The sequence below is a fragment of the Microtus pennsylvanicus genome, chromosome 20 (genome assembly GCF_037038515.1).
Source record: "Microtus pennsylvanicus isolate mMicPen1 chromosome 20, mMicPen1.hap1, whole genome shotgun sequence".
Lineage (NCBI taxonomy): Eukaryota > Metazoa > Chordata > Mammalia > Rodentia > Cricetidae > Microtus > Microtus pennsylvanicus.
In genome coordinates this window covers 20,710,052-20,733,390 of record NC_134598.1, presented here as the reverse complement: position 1 = coordinate 20,733,390, position 23,339 = coordinate 20,710,052, and the positions used below count along the sequence as shown (strand labels likewise).

The following is a 23,339-nucleotide window of genomic DNA, read 5'->3' as shown; positions in this document are numbered from 1 at the left end:
ACACACATACTTCATACATGCATGGACACACACAAACATACATAAATAAAAACAAATAATTGAAAAACATGGATATATAAATAGATTAACTACAGTTTGTAACTAGATGTTTCTCTCCTACCCATCAGTTCCTGAATTTGAGGCTTAATATTAATTACAAACTGTTTGGCCTATTAGCTGATGCCTATTATTAATTAGCTCTTATAACTTAAATTAACCAATTTTTATGATTTTATATTTTACCCTGAGGCTCATAGTTTGTTATCTCATATCTTGCTTCCCTGGCAGCCCCTGGCACCTCTCCCACTCTGCCCCTCTTTCTCCCTGTATCCTTGCATGGACTTCCCAATGAGCTATATTCTGTCCTGTCATAGGCCAAAGCCACTTCTTTATTAATAAATGGTAATAAAACTCATCCACAGCATTCAGAGGGGCATCCCATCTCAATAGCTGAAATCACAGGACCCAATGTATTTTATGCATCGATTTTTAAGTAACTTAACACAGTCAGTCCTTCCTAATTTCAAATTACGTGACACAATTCCTAACAACTCATTTGCACACCTATATTAGTATAATCAAAGAGCAAATTCATGAGTCCTTCACACATATATTCATATGGAAGTCGTATCAAGGCTTATAAGTATATAAAATATCAATTTATTTAGAACACTGGAGATTTACAACAAAGAAAGGCACCTTTTGGTCAAAGCTTAACCTTCTTAGGAATATTATCTGGTGTTTTCTAGGAGGTTTCTCAGGAAGAAAAGCAAACATCTATTTGATGAGTAAAACATAAGGACATTTATCAATGTGCTAAAAATATCAAGACCTTTTCTATCTTGGTGAATTAATAATCACCCATTCATTTGTCTTTTTCTCCTGTGGAATTAGTATTTCTATTATACCACCTTAAGAAAGAGATGTAGGTTCTGGAGAGGTGGCCTTTCCTTCTATTTTAAGTGGACTAGAGTTGGATCCCCATCACCCATACAGTGTAATTCATAACTCGTAACAGTTTAGAATGTGCACACATGGGCTCCCACATTCCAAATACATAAACACAACACTAAAATTAGAATAAATACTTTTAAAAGAGTAAGAGCTGGCAAATTACAAAATTCTGTGCTACTTTATACTTTATTGCAACATACAATTTTGAAAGGGAAAGAATACCTTTCTATGCTAATGCTAAGGATTGTGACTATGTATCTACAGGGAACCATGGAGCTGGCCTGACCTAGCCTCCTTGAAAGGCATGCATCATACATTTTTCAGATAGAGGCCATGACTCAGTCTTGGGTCATTGTTAGCCTTTCAGTTCCTGAGAAACCAAGGCACTCCCACAGGCAGTGAAGCATCCAGGCCACTTTTTGTTTCTCTGTATATTTCCTTAGAAGTCATGGAGGCCCGAGAGCTTGACAGGACAGTTGGTCTTACACATTAATCTTGTGCACCCTGTATAGCTTGCACACATCATTGTATCCTAGCAACTACCGCCATATTGATCCCGAAAATCACCAGTATCTTCTGTTTCTGAAAAGAGTATAAAAAGTCTGATTGCTCTCAATAAAACTGTCACAGCCTCGGGCTTGTTGGCCAGCCTGGTTTAATTTCTCACTGGCCACATTAGGTAACCATGGTCCAGTAAGAATGAGCTGGCACTTACATTTATCAATCTAAGTATCTATTGATACCTGCATCATCTAGCATTCACCTCTGTTCCAGAAGGGAAAAAAAAAACTTCATTCTTACATTAAATTCTTGCCTTGGAAAATGGAGAATTCTCCCAACATCAAGCAATCTTTTTTTTAAGCTTGTGTTCTTAAATATGACTGCTTATACCTTGCTATAAAAAAATGCCAACATATTGTAAAGACATTACATTGATATATGCCATTAGTACTTTCAGGAATATATATATATATATATATATATATGTTTTATGGGCTTTGGTGTGTGTTTTTTTCATATTTCCGAAAACATTACTTACATATATCTACATTTTTTTTCCAGGCAAGGAAAACTTATTTAAAATTTCTCTTTATCTTAGAATGATACAACTTTAAGGGGATAACTGGGAGCATGCAATACTATTAGCACTCTTTCTTGTATTTGTTGTAATAATGTTTAGTGTATTTTAACATATTGTCTTATTACATCTCCAAGCAAAGTCCTGTCATTTGAGTTCTTAAACACAGCGGTAACCAATTTTCCTTTAGTAAATAAACCTACAGAAAATATAAATCCCATTGTTTTCCTTTGTATAGGGAGCAGGTCATCTTTTCTGGTCAATTATTTTAAATTGCATATTACAAAAACATATAGAAAATAATGTTTTTTTCCAAAAATCAATATTCAAGGAGACAATAAAATTAACGTATAAAATCAAAAATATCTAAACCATCAAATATCGAATTTTAGCTTCAGTTTTCCACTTGTTCTTCAATGAGGAGAACCAACATTTTAACACAATGCCATCTACAAATGTAGTTGGCTACATACACAGCAATCCTGGGGCTATGTAGCCAAGGGCAAGTGAGGGTAGCAGTGACTAGTGATATTCATATCTAAGTTTAAATTCTCTTTAAGGGTACTACTGATTTTCACCATGAAACTTTGATGATTTTTATGCAAATTTTGATACTCTATACCATATACTAAGAAAAAATGTTAGGCCATTGACTTTAATATTTAATGTGTATGTATGTGTGTGTGTGTGGTTTAACATAAGTTGCTGAACTGAGGGGTACTAACATTTGGAGGCTACTAGGCTGCCCCATGTCCCAGAGCTATGTTTAGAGGGTTGCATAAAAATATATGCAAACTAGGAAGAGTACATCTTCTTCCATATCACAGATATATTCAAGTCATCCATATAAAAAAGAATGAAAGGAAAGAATAAGGTTTTATTTTTCTTGTTCTCTTTTTCCAAAGCTTACATTTTACTTACCCAATATAAGACTCCATTCTTAATAACCACTATTGTAATTAAAGTATATAATAACCAAACTTATAAATGAATGATACCCATGTATTAGTATTGCCTTGGAAAAAAATTAATGTATCTAATATGCAAGCAATAGAGACAGGGTAGATGTTTATGAGACATGAATGACAGAGTCTCCTATGACAGGAACTGTGCTTAAACAAATACTTTGGAAGCAGTGTACACAGCAAATTAAAGCGCACAGAGAAAAGAGATGAGAGGTAAGGGCAAGTCAAAGCAGGGCAGATGCTGCCTCTGCTCTCATAAATCAAAAGATGATCTGAGGAAGGAAAATCTGAGATTTAGCAACTCTCTGCATAAAAGAATCAAAGCTGAGATAGTAAAAATGTCCTTTGTAGTGTACGTCGATGTCTAAGAGGATGGTCATGACTAATGAAAACATTATTAACTGTGTGACATCGAAGAATTTATTTCTACAAAAACCAGAACTGTGGATCCTGATTGACATGTCTAAGAATCTCCTCCAGTCCACTAAGGGCTCTGGGGGATTTCAGCCATTTTTAGGAAAGGTTAGGAAAGAGTTACCTGTTTGCCACCAGTGGTCTAGAACAGGGACTCTGAAGACCTTTTTGGACCATTCTAGGGTCTCCACATCACACCTTTCCCCCGCCACAAACAGTGTCTTGAACCTGAGTGGAAGAGAGACAGTGAATTCCAAGTATTCTCTGAAAGTTAAACCAAATAGTTTCATTTATGTTTTTTTAATAAACTGTTGGAATTTAACCACATCAGTTACATCAGTGAGGATGGCCTTTTAGAAGTATACTATGCAGTAAGACAATAAAGTCAATGACTTGGGTTTTACTCAAATATAACCACATGCAGTTCACAACACTGAGGTCCTTTAAAAGCATGTCTCAGAACTACAGATGGGTGCACAGCCTTGACAAGGGCAATTGAGTGGATTTTATAATGTACTTATCATATTCCTCTAATGATCAAACGTGAAAAAGCTTTTCCCCTTGATATTAACTTTGTTAATTTTAACTCCTGATTTCCTTCTTTATTCTTATGAAGGATATATCCAAAAATATGCTCACAAATATCCACAAAGGCAATGGATTTGATCACATACATGATTCTTTCTCATGATTTCCTGTAGGAGAAATTACTATGATCTCAAAAACATATTTTCTCTAGTCTGAGAAGCACACACAGGAAAAAAATGGCTAATAAAGAAGTATTATTGTAGCCTTTGGGGTCAAACAGACAACTATTGCAAGGAATCTGGGTTACTGGAGGGTAAAGGAGAATTAACATCACTGACAGAGAAAACTGTGCCCTGGAGGAGAAAGAACAAAAGAGAAAAATGGACCTAGTCTGACCCTGTTAGTGATTCATTGAAAGAAAGGCTGTTTTTCTTTCATGGTCATTGCTCTCATGGCCAGTCTGTCAGAAGGAAGAATGTGTGGATGAGCAGGTAGTTCATTATCATCAAAGGAAAAATATTCAACAAACAAAAAACCTGCCTGCTACTCTCGAACAATGCAATCTGCTCCTGACAGTGTCTCACTGCGCTCTGAATTGACTAAACAGTTCCCACAGCATTAAATAAGCCTTCTGCTGTATTCAGAACATTGTCTTCCTCCTTCAATACATTTATTCCTTCTCCTGAACACTCATCTCTATGACCTTGATACCCATCGAGATCTGTTGGATTTCTAGATTCAAAGGCTCCCCTTCAAAAAAAAAAGTTGAGGAATAAAGGTGGGTATGAGTGAAAATGATGCTGGTTTGACTGACTCTTGGTGAAAAATGTTGGGTTGGGCTTTGGGATCACAGTTGATGGATAACTGTACAGTGATATGAGGAGAATAAAATCTAGGGTGATTATTTTAGGAATGTGTTGTGCATACGATAACATACAGGATTTAGACCAGCTACATAGTTTTCAGACTTAATGAGTAAACCTGGTTTGCATGAAGGAAGAGCACAGCTGGGTATGAGACGGAGGATAAAGGAATAGAAGTTCTAGGTCAAGGTTATCTGAAGAATTAAAGCAGGATAAGAGAATAGTGTGATTAGATGATGGACGATACAAGGAAAGAAGTTTAAGAAGAAATATTAGGAGAGAAACATGGAAATCAGAGAAAAAATTAAATGTTGGTGTAAATGAAGGCAAAGTAAGTCAAACGGGGTAGGGTTGTGAGACAGACCACAGCTAAATATCGAAATTTTATTGGTATGTCTATAATGAAGAGATATAGTGTTTAGGAAGCTAGAGAAATTTTAATATGAAAAAACACTGGAGGAAATACGGTAGTGTTGATAGAAGGTAGGCTGATTGAAGAAAGTGTTGGTAAATACTTAAAATTGTCTTTGAAGTATAACTATAGTGTAAAACTGTTGCTGACTGAAGTCCCCGAAAGAAAGGAGAAGGGGGGGGTGATTGGGGAAAAGGGGGGAAACCAAATAAATGAGATGAAATTAATTAAAACTAGATTATTAAACAGAATGTTCATGTTATACTATCCTCCTTAATATTTTTAGCTGATCTTGACCCCAAAACTGTAGCTTGGCCTTCACAGGAAGCAAAATAGTAAATGTTCAAGAAGAAACTATTAGTTGGAGATATGTTACTGAAAATGCATGCTAATCAACACCTAAGCAATTTGAATATCTTATACATGATGTCTAGACCTGAAAGAGGCCCCTCTGTATCTGCATGCTAACTCTATCTCCAAATCAACCCATCTATACATGAAGGGTAAGGAGAGTTGAGTTAAATTGTATAAAAGACTCCTTATACTCTCATTGCTCCTGATGCCCTTTGAGAAATTAAAAGTTCCTTATCCACTGAAGTAAAGATATTAATTGAATAAGATTATCTGTCCACGATATTTTACTTTTGAGTGATGTATTCAGAAATAAGCAAGGGCAGATCTTGGTTGTCTGTTTGGTGGATCTGGAATCAACTAACACTGAGCACCTCAGTGAAGAATTTACTTTGTAGGATTGCTTTTAGGGGAAACCTACCTTAAGGGTGGGCAGCACCTTCTGGTGGTAGCCCAGATGAAAGAAAATGGAAAAGAAAACTGGATTTTGCTTGCTTTCCTTAATTATTTCTGGCAAGTTCATCTATCTTGTTGCTTGTATGTCTCCTCGCTAACACTAGAACCAGCTTCATCTGGCTATTAACGCACACTAAAGACCAGAAGTTAGTTCTCCAGGAGTCCTCAGGATCTAAGCAGCATATTGGAACTGCTGAGATATCTAGCCCTAAGGATTGAGTAATTACTGCATTCTCCACCTTTATAATAACACTGCCATTGTTGAGCTACAGGGACCAATAATATGCATGAGTACATATATGTATGTATATATATATATGAATTCATAGACTGTGTGTATAAATTTTATCTAAAATTATATTCATATAATCATATAAGCAGTCAATGAGTCCCTTAAAAAATGACAGATACAAACTATAAGATGTGGGTTTTGACCTTACCATCCATGTGTAAATACCTTGCCTAGTATAAATGAAGTCCTGGGTTTGATCCTTGAACCATAACAAAAGGAAAGGCATGTTGCCAAATAAAGTGTAGTTGCAATAGAGAGTAAATAGCCTCGTAGAAATGGATACTAAAAAGTTATGGTGAAGAATCCTTAAGTAACTAGTAAAAACAAAAGAAAACAGTGTATATTTTTTATTTCTTTCAAGATCTGCCAACTACCAAAATAAGTGCAAACTATTGGTCTTCTGTGCCAAGAGATACTAACTAAAAATAGATTATCTCAGTGCCACCATATCAGCTTCCACATTTCCTGTCACATCACCACAATAGTTGTATTAATTAATCTTACATTTATTGTATTCACAATTATTAATTGTATTCATACATCTGCCTTCCCTTTTCTTCGCTTAACACTAGAGTTCACATTCGCAATGCAGACACCCTGTTGATTTCCCTCATCATTTTGCAAATTCTCTCAGTGACCAACTAGTATTCCGCCTAACTAACAATTTCTCTGAATCCCAACTGGAAAAGGAGCTTATTTTTAGAAATGCCTTTTGGATCCACAAATAAAGGGCAATGAACATTGGTGACATTAGAAATGGAAAGGAAAAGTGGGGGTAGAGGGTTAGAAAGACTAAACAGTTACTGACTTTGTGATTTTTCTTTGCTCAACTTTTGGCGATTAGGAAACGGTTGTTCAAAAGTTCAGAAACTGTAAGAGAACCGTAAGGCTCAGATTCAGAATTTTCATACACTTCCAAATATCACACTGTCTTGGGAAAATGGAACGATACTTCCAAGCCTCTGGTGGAAATGGGTGCTTTACAGACATCCCGGTGTGCTGCTCAAGCACATGATGAGGTATTCCCTAAGAAGAAAGTTAAGCTGCAAAAAAAAAAAAACAAAACAAAAAAAAACCCTCCCTGGGAGGCTCTAGCTCAGCTTCCAACCACTTAATGTCTGAATAGATACAAGTGTTTCTCCTTTGGATAGTTGCCTGCCAAGTAAGGATTCTTCTGGAGGTGGGGGACAGCCTAATTCACAGTCTCAGCTGTAGCTGGATTACTTTTTATTGTATCAGGGAAACAATCCTAGAACCAAACCCACATAGGAGAAAGGAAACAGAGGAAAAGACACAAAAATTTACCATTCTGATTATCAGATGCAGATGTTATTTTGAATATATATTCAAAATAATTTTGATGAATAATACATTCCTAAAATGTATGCATATATTAGTATACAGCTGGAAATTACAAAAAAAATTAAATTCCTGAAACCGAAAGAATATAAAACATTAAAACTCTATGGAAGCTTAGACATAACTGAAAAGAGGATTTGATAACCCAAATCATCCAACTGTAATAGGAAAGAAAAAAGCAGAAAAAAACCATAACTGATGAGATAACAGATAATTTGAAAATTCAAACATATGTCATTAGTGTGCCAGTGGTTAGAAGGAAGCATAAAGTAGGGACAGTGTTCAAAGGACAGTAACAGAGAAATTGTGGACATTTAACTACAGTAGCAGATTAAAGAAGCTGCAGATTGACAAAGTAATTTGAGCCACACAAATTCTGAATTCATAATTTAAAACTTTTTCCTAATGTATGCCACAAGCCCGAATAGTATATTTGTCAGTATCTCAAAACCCACATGTAAACAAAATTGTCATTTCATAAAATCTATAGATGGAAGAGAGAAAAGATTACTTTCCAGTTCCTCTATAAAGCCAACATGTCGATGAAACCCAAACCTATGATAGTTTAAGACATCTAAAGGCCAAAGTTAATAATTCACTTAAAAATAAAAATCTCCCAGTTTTAGAGACATAAAATAAAATAGAAGACAAAGAAGGTTTTCAATGAAGGACAAACTAAAAAATGGTAGACATGTATAAAATACATAGAATATTTACCAAAAATAAGCCTCAATATAAACTTATGATGGTGCCTATGAATCAATGGAGATTTGCTTGTCAGCTTATAGCAGTGTGGTGTGATGTGCTGTTGGTGAAGGATGCGTACAACGCATGCAGAGACAGAGACGTATAGGAACAGTACCTTGCCACAATGTATCATTGGTATTAAAAGGTCTAATGGTAACAATGCATCTTTAGTTCCAGCACAAGCAAAGCAGATCACTGTGAATTCGAGGTTTTATATGAGCCAAGATTGACAAAGAGACCTTTTCTAAACATATGATGATATTGCTGAGGAGGGGGAAATATACTAGTAACCTTCAAAATTTTAGTGTTTCATTATGAGTATTCTTTGTATAGAGTTATCTATTCAATAACGAAGTTCCTCTCTATACTGAGATTTGAGATTTCACCAGATATTTTTCTTTAACTTTTGATGACCATCATTCTTCTCTGTGTTAATAAATGGTAATGAGTGACTTTCCAAGTGCCAAAAAAATCTGATTTCAGCTAAATTTAGAAAGTGTAGCATTTGATAAAATTGCAATCTCATTCAAGATTCAAAGGTATTTTTCACATAATTCTATTGTAAAAATTCAAATATAGATGAATGATTAAAATTAATAAACAACTAGAAAAAGGCCATCAGAACCTAGATAATTTAGAAAACCAATTTTAGTTCAGTATTAAACAAAGTGAGAATACAGAGCAATTACCATTGACCAAAAAAGGAAAATAAGCTTCTTAGATACAGTTAAGAAAAGATGTGCAAAATGAGTAGTTACACTAAAATCATGACTTGGAAATGTGTTAGTATGGAATTTTTTCACTATATCCATGTATAAATTTGATGTGAATCCAAGCAAATTCTCAGTAGAAAATCTTTCTCGTCTCTGTTTCTCTGTGTGTCTGTGTGGGTATCTTTGTCAATGTCTTTGGTTTTTTTTCTTTTTTTTTTTGTCGCTCTCTCTCCTCTCTCAATGATTAAACTAAAATCTGAATACAATTAAAATGGGCCAAGAATATTAACATCAAATTTGAAAGACAGAATTGAAGGATAACCATTCTGTTACAAATCTGCAGTTACGACACGACAATGTGAATATGTCAAAATGGTGTTAAGTAAGTCACTAGAACAAAATACTTAAAAGCCAATTTATGAATGAGTGGGCTCTAGTACAACCAGCATTAGAACTCAGAGCTGGAGGCAAAGAATAATCACTGAAATAAGTGGTTTAACTGAACAGAAGGAAAAATATGATGTTTTCTCTTCATGTCATCTACAAAAGTCAACTGAGGAAAGAAAGATTCTAAATGTAAACTAGTAAAGTGAAATCAGAAGTGCCTAGAGCAGCTACATTGAAAAATGCCTCCTGGCATCAGATTGTATAAAATGTATGAAATTGCCCAAGAAAACACTAAACAGAAAGGAAAGCTTGGGGAAATAGACACATGGATTCAAAACTACCAGTAAGATATTGAAAGGGAACTCAACTACAAATTAAGAAAGAAAATAAATAGGATAGATAGATATCGGTAGATAGATAGATGATGATAGATAGATGATAGATAGATAGATAGATAGGAATAGATAGATGATAGGTAGATAGATAGAGGATATATAGATTGATAGTTGATTGATAGATAGATGATAGATAGATAGATAGATGATAGGTAGATAGATAGATAGATAGATAGATAGATAGATAGATAGATAGATAGATAGATAGATAGATAAAGAAATTCATTGAAAGACTTTGAAAATTCTTAACTACTTAACAATGGAAGCTTTTTTCAAATGGCCAATAAAAATTATGAACATTCTGAGATGCAAAGTGAGGGATTAATATGCTGTTACCATAAGACGATAAGAATGTCAAATATTTAAAATTGGCTAACACATAACATTCTGTTCTCCGTGCCCATCTACTAACCCTTATTCTTCTTAATTCTTATTTTCTTTTTAGTTCCCAAGTCACTAAAGAAAACACAGCTTCAATTTCAAGTTTTCTCTTGTTCTGTCTAATTCATGGCTAAAACTCTCAATTGTTTGTTCTATCTAATTGAATTACTCAGCCTCAAGAATTGTTTGTCTGTTTTGCAATCTACCTTTCCATTACATGCCATACGTCATGAACTGTTTCCTACATTTATTGAACTGTCTATTCTTTTTTTTTAGGTTTTTGTTGAGTTTCTTTTACAGGACTCATTTTAAACTCCTTCTGTAGCAGTTCGTGCATTTCTGTTTCTCTGAGGTCACCTGCTGGAGAATCTTGTATTCTATAGGTACTGTCATGTATCTGATTTTCATGTTCTTTGTGTCTGCTCATTACATCTCTGTTTAAGACTGCAGTCAATGAGGCTGGTGAGACAGCTCAGAGGTAAAGAGCACCGGCTGCTCTTCCAAAGGACTTGAGTTCAAATTTCCAGCAACCATGTGGTGTCTCACAACCATCTATAAATGAGCTTTGGTGTTCTCTTCTGGCATGTAGGAGTACCTGCTGGCAGAACACTGAATGCATACTAAATAAATCTTTTTTTTTAAAAAAAAAAAGAACTGCAGCCGGACGGTGGTGGCGCACGCCTTTAATCCCAGCACTAGGGAGGCAGAGGCAGGTGGATCTCTGTGAGTTCGAGACCAGCCTGGTCTACAGAGCTAGTTCCAGGACAGGCTCCAAAACCACAGAGAAACCCTGTCTCGAAAAAAAAAAAACATTAAAAAAAGAACTGCAATTACTTTGCATAAACATTACAGGGTGGCTTCCAGAGAGAATTCTCCTTGCAGCCTGAGGAAGTTGGTTAGTTGGTCAGAATTATGTTAGCAATGGTTGTGAATGTTTTGATGATTTACAGTGCAGTTGTTAGCAGTGATGTTGGCTGCATAGGTAATTAGGCAAAAGGATTTAGTGGTCTCTTGTCGCTTTGTTGATGAATCTGACTTGGCTTACAGCCATTCCTAACAGCACTGGGATCCAAACACACAAAGAGGCTGTGAAGCCAGATTCCTTGAATCAGAATATTGTAAATTGCAATAGCACTTTTGAAGGAGGCACAAGTTGCCTCTTCTTGTGCAACTGAATACAGCACACTCACTACACCAGTGTAGGTCTGTGGCATACCTCAGTAGTATAGACTCTGGGAGACAGCATGGAATTGTGGTTCTGATAATGGTGTTAGGGGGTGTTCTAAAGCACAGCCCTGGGATGGCACAGGAAAGAAAGAAAATGATTCAGAGCCTGTGTCATGCAGAGTCTGGCATAGCTACAAATCAGGTATAAATACTAACAAGATACAGTGGCAGCTTAGACTCTGGGGAGATGAGCAAACATATGGCGTTGACTCTGGGCCCTGGAATAGCATCCCTTGGCAACAGCCTATTCTCTGAGGCAGGAAACAGCGTTCTGTTTCTCTCACTGTCATCCCTCCATACTAGCAAAGGTTTGACCACAGGGTATAAACATATTACCAGTGATCCTTGTTTAAACGCTCACCAGCAACGCAAGAACAGCTTTGATGTATAAGACCCTTGTCAAAAAGACCACTGATATATAATTTAGCTTTTCAATTTATGACAGGAATAAAATACAATCTCATTTAATTTTGGATTTTCATAAGTATTTATGAAAGTGAAAATCTTGTCATGCTCCAGCATCCTTCTTCATGAATTCATTTTATTACCCACCCACTTCTTTATTGAGTTGCCTATTCCTTAGTGAGAGGGTTTATAAATTATATATTTAACAGTTATATATGTCATAAAAATCTGCTAGTCTATAAATCTTTATTCTTTTGATGGACAATTGCTCAAATGATTGTCAAATTTTATTAAGATTTTTCTTAATGGTTTATGATTTATTTTTTAAAAATTATTACATGTGAAAGGCATCAAAAGCTTATTCCTGTTATTGCTTTGATGTATTAAACTAATTTAAATGTATTTTTTGTTTGCTATATGGGATAAACTCCCTTTTGTACTTATAAAAGTTAACACTTCCCATGTAGATTAGATCTATGTATGTCTCTCTTAGTGTCCTCATTGTTGTCTAAGTAGAAAGAGACAAGATCTCCTGAGTAAATTGGGAGCATGGTGACCTTTGGGGAGGGCTGAAGGGGAGAGTAGAGGCAGGGAGGGGAGCAGAGAAAAATGTAGAGCTCAATAAAATCAATAAAAAAAAGTTAACACTATGACATTCATCTAACTGCTATTTCACTTGTCTGTCAAGTGAATAAGTTGTCTTAATAATGTAGGAACGTAACATATTATCAGCACAATACTTTTTTCTTAAGTTGAAGACATTTAAAGTGAATGCAATATCTCATAGGTCATAAACCCATCCCCACAGTGAAAGAGAACCTCTTGTGATTTCTCAGTATCAACAAAGATGATCATTGCATTTGAAAATAACTCTTAACCATTATTTATTTTTAATGTTTACTTATCTAATGTTGACTTCCCCTCAAACACAGAATCACATATGGTTTCAAAACTTCACTAATGTTTCTTTTCACTGTGACACTGCTTGCTTTGGGTTCCCTAGCCATCATCCTATATGCATAATTTTCCCTGGTGAAAGTCTTTAAAAGCTCTGTTAGTGTTCCCCAAGAGTATTCTATTTTACCTTTAACCTACTCAGTATGTATTAAATGTCTTTAACATGGTGTTAATATCACATATTTGGTTGTATGAGAATATTTAAGGAGTTTTCAACATTCAGTCTTTAACTAAAACTTAACCTTTGTGGACCTCAAAAAAAATCTTTGTTTGCAATAAACAGTTGGAATTTCTTAAACTTGTCTAGTTTCACTGGACTCTCAGTTGACAAGTGATAATCTTTTAAAATACTTCAATAGTGGCATTATTTGTGTAACATATAAATACGAAAAGCAAAAGATCCTTTTATTACATGAATGTCAAAACACCTTGTGAGAGGTGATACTTTTTCTAAATAGTAACACTATACCTGTGTGGATAATATAAGTGTATGAGCCCTTTTGTGACTGCCTGAATACGTTTCTTCCTGAAGAGATATTTAAGCCCTTGGGTCCTAAGTTTACTCAATTTTAAAATAAGGATAATGTGTGCAGATTCTACCTGTAATGATGCTACTGCTAACTGAGATGATAAAACACTTGTGTCTTGTACAGTGTGTTCACTCACCAATACAAACATTTTGAAGATCAGGGTGTTTATAAAGTATACTAAGCATTTAATCATTCCTACGTATCAACTCAAAACAGATAAATTGCCATCGTGGATGCCTTAGGTTCCTAAAGACAGAAGATGAAGAGGAGAAAGATTGTTCACTAGGCTTATGATAAATTCTCATATTCCGTGAATAATTACTCATTTCAAAAAAAAGTGCTGATTTTAGTGATCACTGTGGTGTGAAAGATGACATATAAAAAAAAATCCATGTGTAAGTAGCAGTACTCTGGGAAAACAAAAGACATTGCAGCTTACTGACAAACTCCATGACCTACACTTACACTTAGTACAGTATATTTATGTCAGTAAACAGATACTTAAGAAACTGAATTAACACTTTCTCAAAGCCTCAAGGGTTATCTTAAGATAAGATATACTATATAACTAACTGAGTATTTTTTTGTCAAAATCAATTTTGTATTTTCTGTATTGAATTAGGGACAACTGAAGTATGATAAATGAAGGCACAAAATAAAAACACATAGGATATCGTGGTGCATCTGTCATATTATGCAACTTCTAAAAAGGAAACCTTATTATATACATTATCTATTTCTAGTAAATCTAGATCTATTGTCTTGTAATATAAAAGTATTTTAAAGATGAATAAACAAAGCTAAAGAACCTGCCCAAACAGAACCATTTTTGTTTATCTAATCATCTAAGTGTATGATACCTATTTGAATTACTTGAGACCACAGAAACATAAAATCCAAATACCACACCATTTGACATCAAATATTCACTCTCTTAATCAAGCCCATCCTTTTAATTGAAGAAAAATCAAAACCTCTTCTTTTAGCATATTTCAGCAGAGACCTATAGCAGCGAGTTCTGCAAGAACTAGTTTGGGGAAAGACATTGAGGGTATAAATTGTTATAATTACTTCTGAAGATACCTATCATTAAACTAAGGAAATCAACAAAATAACGCAGAAACATCTAAGGTATCCACAGCATGTTCTTACAAACCAAAATGGAATAATTGCTCCCACTACAAACAAATGTAACTGGGATGATAAGAGGGATAACAGGAGGGATAAAGAAGGAAGGAAGGCAGGGGGGAGGGAAGGAGGGAGGGAGGAAGAAGGGAGGGAAAGAGAGAGGGAAGAAGGAGAGAGGGAGGAAGAAGGGAGGGAAAGAGGGAGGGAAGAAGGAGGGAGGGAGGAGGGAGGGAGGAAAGAACGAAGGAAGGAAAGAAGAAAGAAGGGAGAAAGAAAGAGAGGAAGGGAGGAAGGAATAAAGGAAGGAAAGGAAGAAGGAAGGAAGGAAGGAAGGAAGGAGAAGGAAAAAAAGAGAAGTCCTATGGTTTAAGTTAAATTGAAGCAAACAAGATTATCATGCTTAAAAATATGTGTATTGAGGCTCCTAATTCAGCTGAGTTACAAATACAGATCCATTCTTAATAACATTTTAATATTTTCATCTTTCTATGAAGGCATTACAAAACCTAAACCTAATGCTCAGCTATATTTGGACTGCAGGCTCTGATGTAATTTGCCCTGTGCTTCTCTACTTCACCTTGTCAAAGAGTACTGCTTCCCCAAGGCTGCCCCAGGGTCCTGTTGACGGATGGCTCTAATTGCAGTCGGTGCTGTAAACAAGGCAGCCACTCCATGCTCTGCAAGCACGCGGAAATAAGCGCCGGCATCTGGTGTTCCCACAGGCTTTCCCTATGATGAGATTCATTTAAAATGTCACTGGCTAAATGTCCCGCATTTCATCGACAGTTCAGTACCTACATATTTAACACAGCAATATTAACAAGGATAGCTTCGCAACAAATCTTAATTTTAAAACTGCACCTTGTTCTGTTATAATATAAAACTATAAAAGAAAAAGATCCAGGCTTTTTTCTCCCAATTAGGATCGATCTTGGAAGTTTTTAAATTGCAGTTAAGTCTTGTTCAAAATATTGAAAGATTAAGAACTGGAAATATATATTCATTGAAATTAGAAACATAATGGAATCTTTCATGTCAAGAAATTACATATATATTATGTATTAACTATGTATGTATAATATATTTGTGAATATGTAATATAAATCTATGTTACATAATATATATTATATTATGTAGAGAGAATTTTTGTAAAAGACTAAACAAATATAGCTACGTTATTGGCATAAGCATGTTTTAATTAAAATATTAAAAGCAATGAGTGCAATTCTCAAATGTTTGAGAAAAATTAAAAGTTGAAATCACAATGATTCCTGAGCAATGACCTTTTCAGTTAAATGTCTGACAGAAACCTCTATAAATTAAACAAAAAAATTGCACAGACTAGGAACCAATATATCTTAAAATGATATTATACACATCAATTGAAGAATAATGCATAAATCATAACAATGCTGGAAATTGTAAAGCTCAGAAGCACAAAACACTTTAATAGAGACTTTTACAAGAATAAAGAACAATTTATCATAAGTTTAAAACAGTCATTTTTAAACTATGCCTTCCTTTGTCCATCTCTTCTCATCGTGGTTAAAATGTTCTATGCTTAGAGAAAGGTGCTGGAAATATTAGTTTATGCTAAATAAAAGTGTAAACATGTCCTAGGGTAAAGCAAAAGTAGTAGAGATTGAAATAAATGAAAGAAGGTAGCTGCCTCAATTTATTTTTTGATGCTTTGAATATGCTGAAGTGTATCAGAGATTCCCAAAAGATGGACCATTCTTGGCATATGGGAACTCTACCGATTAAATCTCATTGTAGCTTCCCATAGTTCCCGAAAACTCACATGGCAAGTTCTAAATTTAGGCAGGTAGAGGAAAGAATTTATTTACCACCAACTCAAAAATTTTTTTCTAAACAGACAATGAAAAAAGACCTGTCAATGTGGTGGTTTGAATGATAATGAATGCCATGGGCTCATTGATTGAATGCTTGATCCTCAGTTGGTGGAACTGTTTGGGAAGAATCAAGAGGTGTAGCCTTGCTGGAGGAGATGTGTCAAATGGGGGAAGGCATTAAGGTTTCAAGAAACCACAGTATTCCAAATTTACTCTCTCTGTTTTGAGGTCATACCTTGGGATATGAGCTATCAAGTACTGCTTTATCATCATGCCTACCAGCCTTAAGCCATGCTCCCCGCCATGATGGTCATGGACTCGAACACTCTGAAACTATAAGCCCCAAATAAACTCTTCCTTCCATGACTTGTCTGGGTCATGATGTATTATCATGAAAACAGTAACATAAACAACCAAATCGAGGGAGATCATAGCTGGACAATAATTTAGATTCAGTTCTTACTACACAATAAGTATTTGACATGACACAATTACGGTTTAGTTTTTATTTTTAAACAATCACCATTACTGTTCTTTTATGTAACTATATTTCTTTTCTTTAATAAAAGTAACCTTTTAGACCACTTATAGAATTCAAGTGCTTTTAATCTCATACTTTAAATATCACCCATTATGACTTGAAATTCTTTGTAATAACCCCAGCTATCCTATAGAAGTCAACCTCCATTTATATCAATACTATGTGAGTCAGTAAATTCAAATAGAACAGAAAGCTACCTATTACAAACAGGCAACACATGTACATAGCTTGACTCAAATTCTGAAGTTGTATGACTATCACTCAGGAAGGATATTACAACTTTATACTTTTTTTGACTTTATTCTTTCTTATAAAGCAAGGAGAACATTCTTGACTTTTATCTCTTCAAAATATATTAAGCATCAATCAATCCTGTGAGTACTAGATAGCCATTTGGTAGACCTGCTGTCGCCCACCTGAAAATGATTTATAAAATAATCCTTATGCAATTGACTTGTGCTAACTATCTTCCTATTCTGTCAGTATTTGCTTGATAAGGCAACAGTACTGAGATGATTTCACAAAATTGTTTCACCTCCACTAAAGAAACAGATTCTCTGGCCAATTGAAACAGATTCACACTGCTTGGCGGAGACAGAGCAAAATGACACTGAATTAAAACTGGTCATTGTATTTATGTCTACTAATGCAAGACATGTCATAACGAAATCAGTGTGTAATAAGTGACTGTCTTCATAAATGCTATATTTTGATTCTTTTATAGTGCCTTCAGCTAGCTACATTAAAAAATAACAAAATGATTTGCTAAAGATTAAAAAAATATTGCTCAAATATAAACATTTTATGGACAATACAGGATAATAACTATATTGCAGTTCTGATGATAAGTCAAAGAAATATAAAATATTGAATTCATTGAACAAAAATGGAATGCCATCATATTGACTTACTATTATTAATCTTTGAAGTGGTATATAAAAGTCTCATGATCCTTTATTCATTAAGTAAACTAAAAATGTTCAGTTGTTTTGAATTTTAATGTGCATTTTCCAGAAAATTCTAAGTATAAAACAATGTTTCCCTATTTTAAGATTACATATATATATTTAAGAATTACTGAATCATCTCAAGATTAATTAGAAAAATAACATCAAAGTAAGTATGTCCTGAAATACCCTGCTGAATAACATTCATATTCTTAGAAAGACATATAATAATTATTATACTAAGAGTTTAACTAAGTAAATATCTCTGTGAATATCAGACAGGACCTGACTAGACATTTCATTGGGAAACCTAACACAGCTGTATGTTTTCTAGGTAAATAGTGCTAGATTAATCATAGTTTAATAAATATTTATTGAGCAGGTACTATGGGTTAGTTAGTATGGTTACAAGCCACTGAAGGTCCTGCTTTAATATAAGTTGTAATCTGACAAAAAGGACATGGAAGAATGTATACATATCATAAATAATTGTATAGAAGATGCTTCAGGCTGTGCTCACAATAAATGGGTGGAGTACAGAAGTGTCATGTCGCCAGGCCCTTCACTGCTAGTAGGTTCAAAACACTGAAGCAAAGTCCAGGAGCATTTTTCTTTATAAACATTAAATAAAACTGACCTCAGTACCTTATTGATTTTATTGCACATCCTTCTGCACATGCACACACATAGAGAAGCAAGTGCACATAAGCAATCTATCATCTGTGTAATGGCTTTCGAATGTACCCAATAATGCAGCAACCATGCTGATCTGACAGTAGAAAAGGACCCCACTTCCACAGGTTATATTTAAGTGACTAGCAATAGCCAAGCACTCAATTTAAAAATGCAATTCTAAGATTGGCCTGTTGAAAAAGCAAACAAGCAGAAATGCAGCAGAAGGCCACAGTGTAAAACCTGCCTATGCTCAAATCAATGTCAATACTCCTTAATTGTTTGCTTTTAAGTGACCCCAAAATAAAGTTTGCATTATGGGTTCTGCCTAAATGGCATAAGATAAACAATACTGTTACTGACACTTGTTTAAGGAAGAGATTCTACAGCTTCATTTGTTGCATGTATGTATTATTGATTGGATTGATTGATTTAGGTTGTCAGAGAGAGAGGGGTGCCTGAGGACATGTGGAAATCAGAAAACTATGCTTAAGAGTCATTTCTCTCCCTCTACCTTGTGGGGTCTCAGGGTCCAACTCAGATCCTCGGGAATACACACATGCACCTCTACCAACTGATTCATCTTGCCAGCCCAGACAGCATAAAGTTTAACATCAGGTTTACAAAGCAGCAATTACTATTATTAGCTAGACTTATAATGTGGTTAGTAACATTTCACAGTCCAAAAACCAAGACAGTTATATATTTAAAAAAAAGCCTTGAAATTAACTTCCGTGTATAATTTTGTTTACTACTTTGGGACTCAGTCTGTTATTAATGGACTACACATAAGGATGCTCTGGTTTGAAAACCAAGCAACCATACAAGTGCACACATGTTTACTATTGATATTAAGTCTTTAAACAGGGATGTGAGAAAGTATTAACCCTCTTCCAAATAAAGATAAATATCCAAGTCAAATCTTTGAACCCTAAACAAAATGAAGCCCTTTATGACAAATCCTGTGATTTCGCTGGTGGAGATCATTGCTACTTGTGGTTTTCTGGCTTTGACATAAATATTTTTGAGCCCAGTGCTTGCCTCTGTTTTTGCAGAATGAGAAATATGTCTAGTTACTTTCTGAACACTATTTTTGAAAATGTCACCCAAGGCGTGTTTTGACTGAGGTTTTGAGGCGGAGAGAGCGACATTCCTCACCAGCCAGGGTGAATTTCATTTCAGCAGACAGGTGCTGCAGAGTATTGCCTTGTTTATTCTGGAACAGTGATGGAGCTGGCAACAGCATTTGTTAAGTTTCTACTTCATGTCCTATGCCATTACCAAAGCGTGAGGATTTGGGCCTGCAACATTTAAGCTTGAGATTTACTACCACATAAACAAATCTCCAAGATCTATTATTCAATTGGGAAACATCAGAACGTAGAATAGGTTATCTAATTTTTATAATGCTGTGTGTATAAAACAGAAAAGATATCGTTATGCAAAATTAACTTTTGTACACACATATTTGTGTGTGTGTATGCCCTAAAATTTCCTTCAAGACAGAAGAATTATTTGAAAATATGGAAATAGTAAAGTGATATTTTTTTCTTTGTCTTCTACATTTTGAAACATGAAACAAGCAAATAAAGAAGTTTAATGACTGGGGATATCATTCTGTAGCTTTAGAGCTGACAATGTTTTATTAAATAACCTGGCAAGATTTATCCCTGGGAGAGGCTAGTTCTTCCTCTCCCAGCTGTCATTAGTTGCCTTTTGTTCTTTGTCTAGAGTTAGAACCCCATCAAATTTTCCTATTTCCACATCAGGATGTCTATTTATATATTGTCATGTTTCGGGTCTTGTTTATGTCACTATTTCTGAATGAACTTCTGTCTTCTAGTTATTGATGATTTCTTGTTTCATTTAACTAATACATTTAAATTTATTATAGATGTTTATTTATAGGAAAAAACATTGTACACACAGGGTTCAGAACTTACACTGAAGGCTTCAGGCATACACTGAGGGCTTTGGAATAAATCTCTATGTAGAAGTAGTTGAGTGCGTGCGGGGGTACGTGCATGCATGTGTGTGTTTATGTGTGTGTGTGTGTGTGTGTGTGTGTGTGTGAGAGAGAGAGAGAGAGAGAGAGAGAGAGAGAGAGAGAGAGAGAGAGAGAGAGAGAGAGAGAGAGAGAGAGATTCATGTATGTTAAATACATGGGGTATTGTGTGATCTGAATAATAGCCGGATATTAGAAATGTAATACCTAATTTAGACTGTGGCAGAAGGGACCTTTGAAGAGATGTTTAGGTGGTAGAAGCTCTATCCACCTTCATGAATAGATTAATGTTGCTACCCAAAGAGCTTTGAGTCTTAAAATGAGACTAATCACCAGGAAAGAAGCCATTGCTTCCATCTAGGTGATTAGCATCTACGGATCTCCAGAAATAGAATCTTACTTTCTGGAAGTGTTAGCATGAAGTAAATGATATGGAGCATGCAGTTGGCAACTCTGTAACCTCAGTGCTAAGCTAATTAGAGGGCTGACATATTTAGCGTGCTCAATATTCACAGAGAGCATTTATCCTTGGCACAGCTAGTCGTTCACAGCTTCTACTAGGACTTTTTTTAAAAAAACCTCTGTGTTCATCTGTGCTAATTGATTTTCAGTCACTCCGCTATTGTGGACTAGAGGGAAACATTGAGATATTTTTCTGTATTCACAGTGATCAGTGAGTCTATGCAATTAACAGAGAAGTTTAATAGTTCCTTACTAATCACGCTTTCTGACTTCTATCGGAGCAGTGCAGCACAATATATAAAATACCTGAGGTTGTACAATGCCACATTCTTTCACTGTATCCAACATTGCCCAGACAACCTCCAATGTGCTTATATCTCCCTATATTCCTAAATAAAATCAACCCACCAATCCCTCAATTATCCATAATTCTTGTCATAAAGTTCTTTAGATTGATTTTAATTCCTTGACTATATTGTCAGCTCCTATAGTTCAAAAACCATATCTGATGCCTATTCTGTCTCCCCTTCAGCCTCTAGAACAGTGTTGATATGCTTCTATAAATATTGCCCATTGAGTTATAACAACATTTCGCTTGCTTCATCATACAAGCCACACAGGTATATATAAAAAAATAAATGCAAAAACAAACATGTTTATTCCAATTGCCATTTGAAGATTCTAAAAGATACTGGGGTCAGATTTATATGTATATTTTTTTTTCATTTGAGAAGATCTTATATAAACCCAGTCACAGTAAGGACTGAGTCGTTTTCATTACTTCACACTCAGAAAAACAGAATACTGACCTGCTACATTTAAAAAAAGGAATTTTCCATTACATGAGTGGAAAAAGAAGCCTGTATGTTGCCTACTAAGTGTGTTAGTTAAATAACAGCTCCTCGTGTTCAAGTGAAGTAACATGCTCTATCTTTGAGAAAAATTAAAAAATGAGAATATATGTGAAAATTCAAATTATGGGTAAAAAATATAACTACACAAACAGATAATAATTGTATTTTTAAGGGCCAGGATTGGATGATGGATTAAGAAATACCACTAGTATCTTGCAAAATACTGCATAGCATAACTTCATGGAAATTATAAATCTGGGACAAGACAGATATCCCAGAGAATGTCATCTAAGAGACTTTAGAGAGAGCTACTAAGTTTATCATCTACTAAAACATCTGTCCAGTAGTTATCGTCTTTAATACTTTCAAATATGAAATTTTTATGCTTGAAAATAACCTGAAGCCGTTGTCTATAAAATGATTAGAATTATTCATAATTTATTCACAAATTGCCTGTCCATGTATATACTGTCATATTCGTGTATGACATGATATTTCTTTGAAGTTTTAAATTGCTTTCACATACAGTATTCCAGGGGTGTCCTATGCAATACGGGAAAATGCAGAGATCATTTTCATGCTAGTCTGTCTATAAAAAGAGGATGCAGGGTCCCCTCAACTCTCAATTCCTTCTGTGAGTTCAGAAAAGAGCATACAATAAAAAGGCTAACAAGCTGAGTGTTCCGAAGCTCTCCAAACTAGAAATAAAGCTGGAAGTGGGAGGCTATAAAAATGTGGGTAGTGGTGAGCCATGCAAAGGGCTGTTATTCTTAGATGAAAAACTTCAAAGATATGCTTATTTCCCTCAAAAGTTCTACCCGTAAAGGACAGATCCTTGAACAGGGTGATCACTGGGATGCTTTCCACACCTGCTCCCCTTTCTTCAAAGTTGGTGGTAGCACAAGAACTTGCAGTGCCTGGTGTGCTGCTCCTTTAGGTTGGCTTAGAAGAGAATTAATGGGATCCAAAGGGAGTTGCCTCCAGTACTCCCGTGACCACTATGACTCTGTGAGGACAAACAGGCTTCGAAAGAAGACATGTGGAAGACTTAAAAACTCCACATTTTATAATGGCTGGAATGCAGAAGAATAAATGGCTTATGTTTTAATTTTAGTATTCTGTCATGGAGAAAAGCACTTGGTATTTTTGAGTAATGACTTACAAGACCCACCTGAATTTTAATTTTATTATTACGATTTCCCAATTATTCTACATGCTTTGCGCGGATTCATCAGTTAAGTGATCAAAGTGCTTGCTACTCTTAATCCTTATAAATGAGAAACCCGAGGCGCAGCAGGTAAGCCTTTTGCCTGAAGCTAAACAAACACGGAATGTCAGGAGTCACACCATCCGGCTTTAACGAGCGAAAGCTGTTTCTCAAATATCAGTATCAGTGACTTCGGAAAAGTAACTAGAGTGAATGGCAGACATAAAGGTTGAAACATGCTACCAAATAATATATT

General features: G+C 35.2%; 1 protein-coding gene across 1 annotated transcript in view; it reads right to left on the bottom strand.

The window, feature by feature from the left end:
- Positions 1–23,339, bottom strand: part of Acss3 (acyl-CoA synthetase short chain family member 3) — a 150,525-nt gene that overhangs the window by 40,282 nt on the left and 86,904 nt on the right. Inside the window, exons 8-9 of the mRNA XM_075954457.1 lie at positions 15,120–15,271; positions 3,536–3,639 (exon numbers count right to left, since the gene is read on the bottom strand). Coding sequence (XP_075810572.1) covers positions 3,536–3,639; positions 15,120–15,271 — 256 coding nt within the window. The remainder of the gene's footprint in view (positions 1–3,535; positions 3,640–15,119; positions 15,272–23,339) is intronic.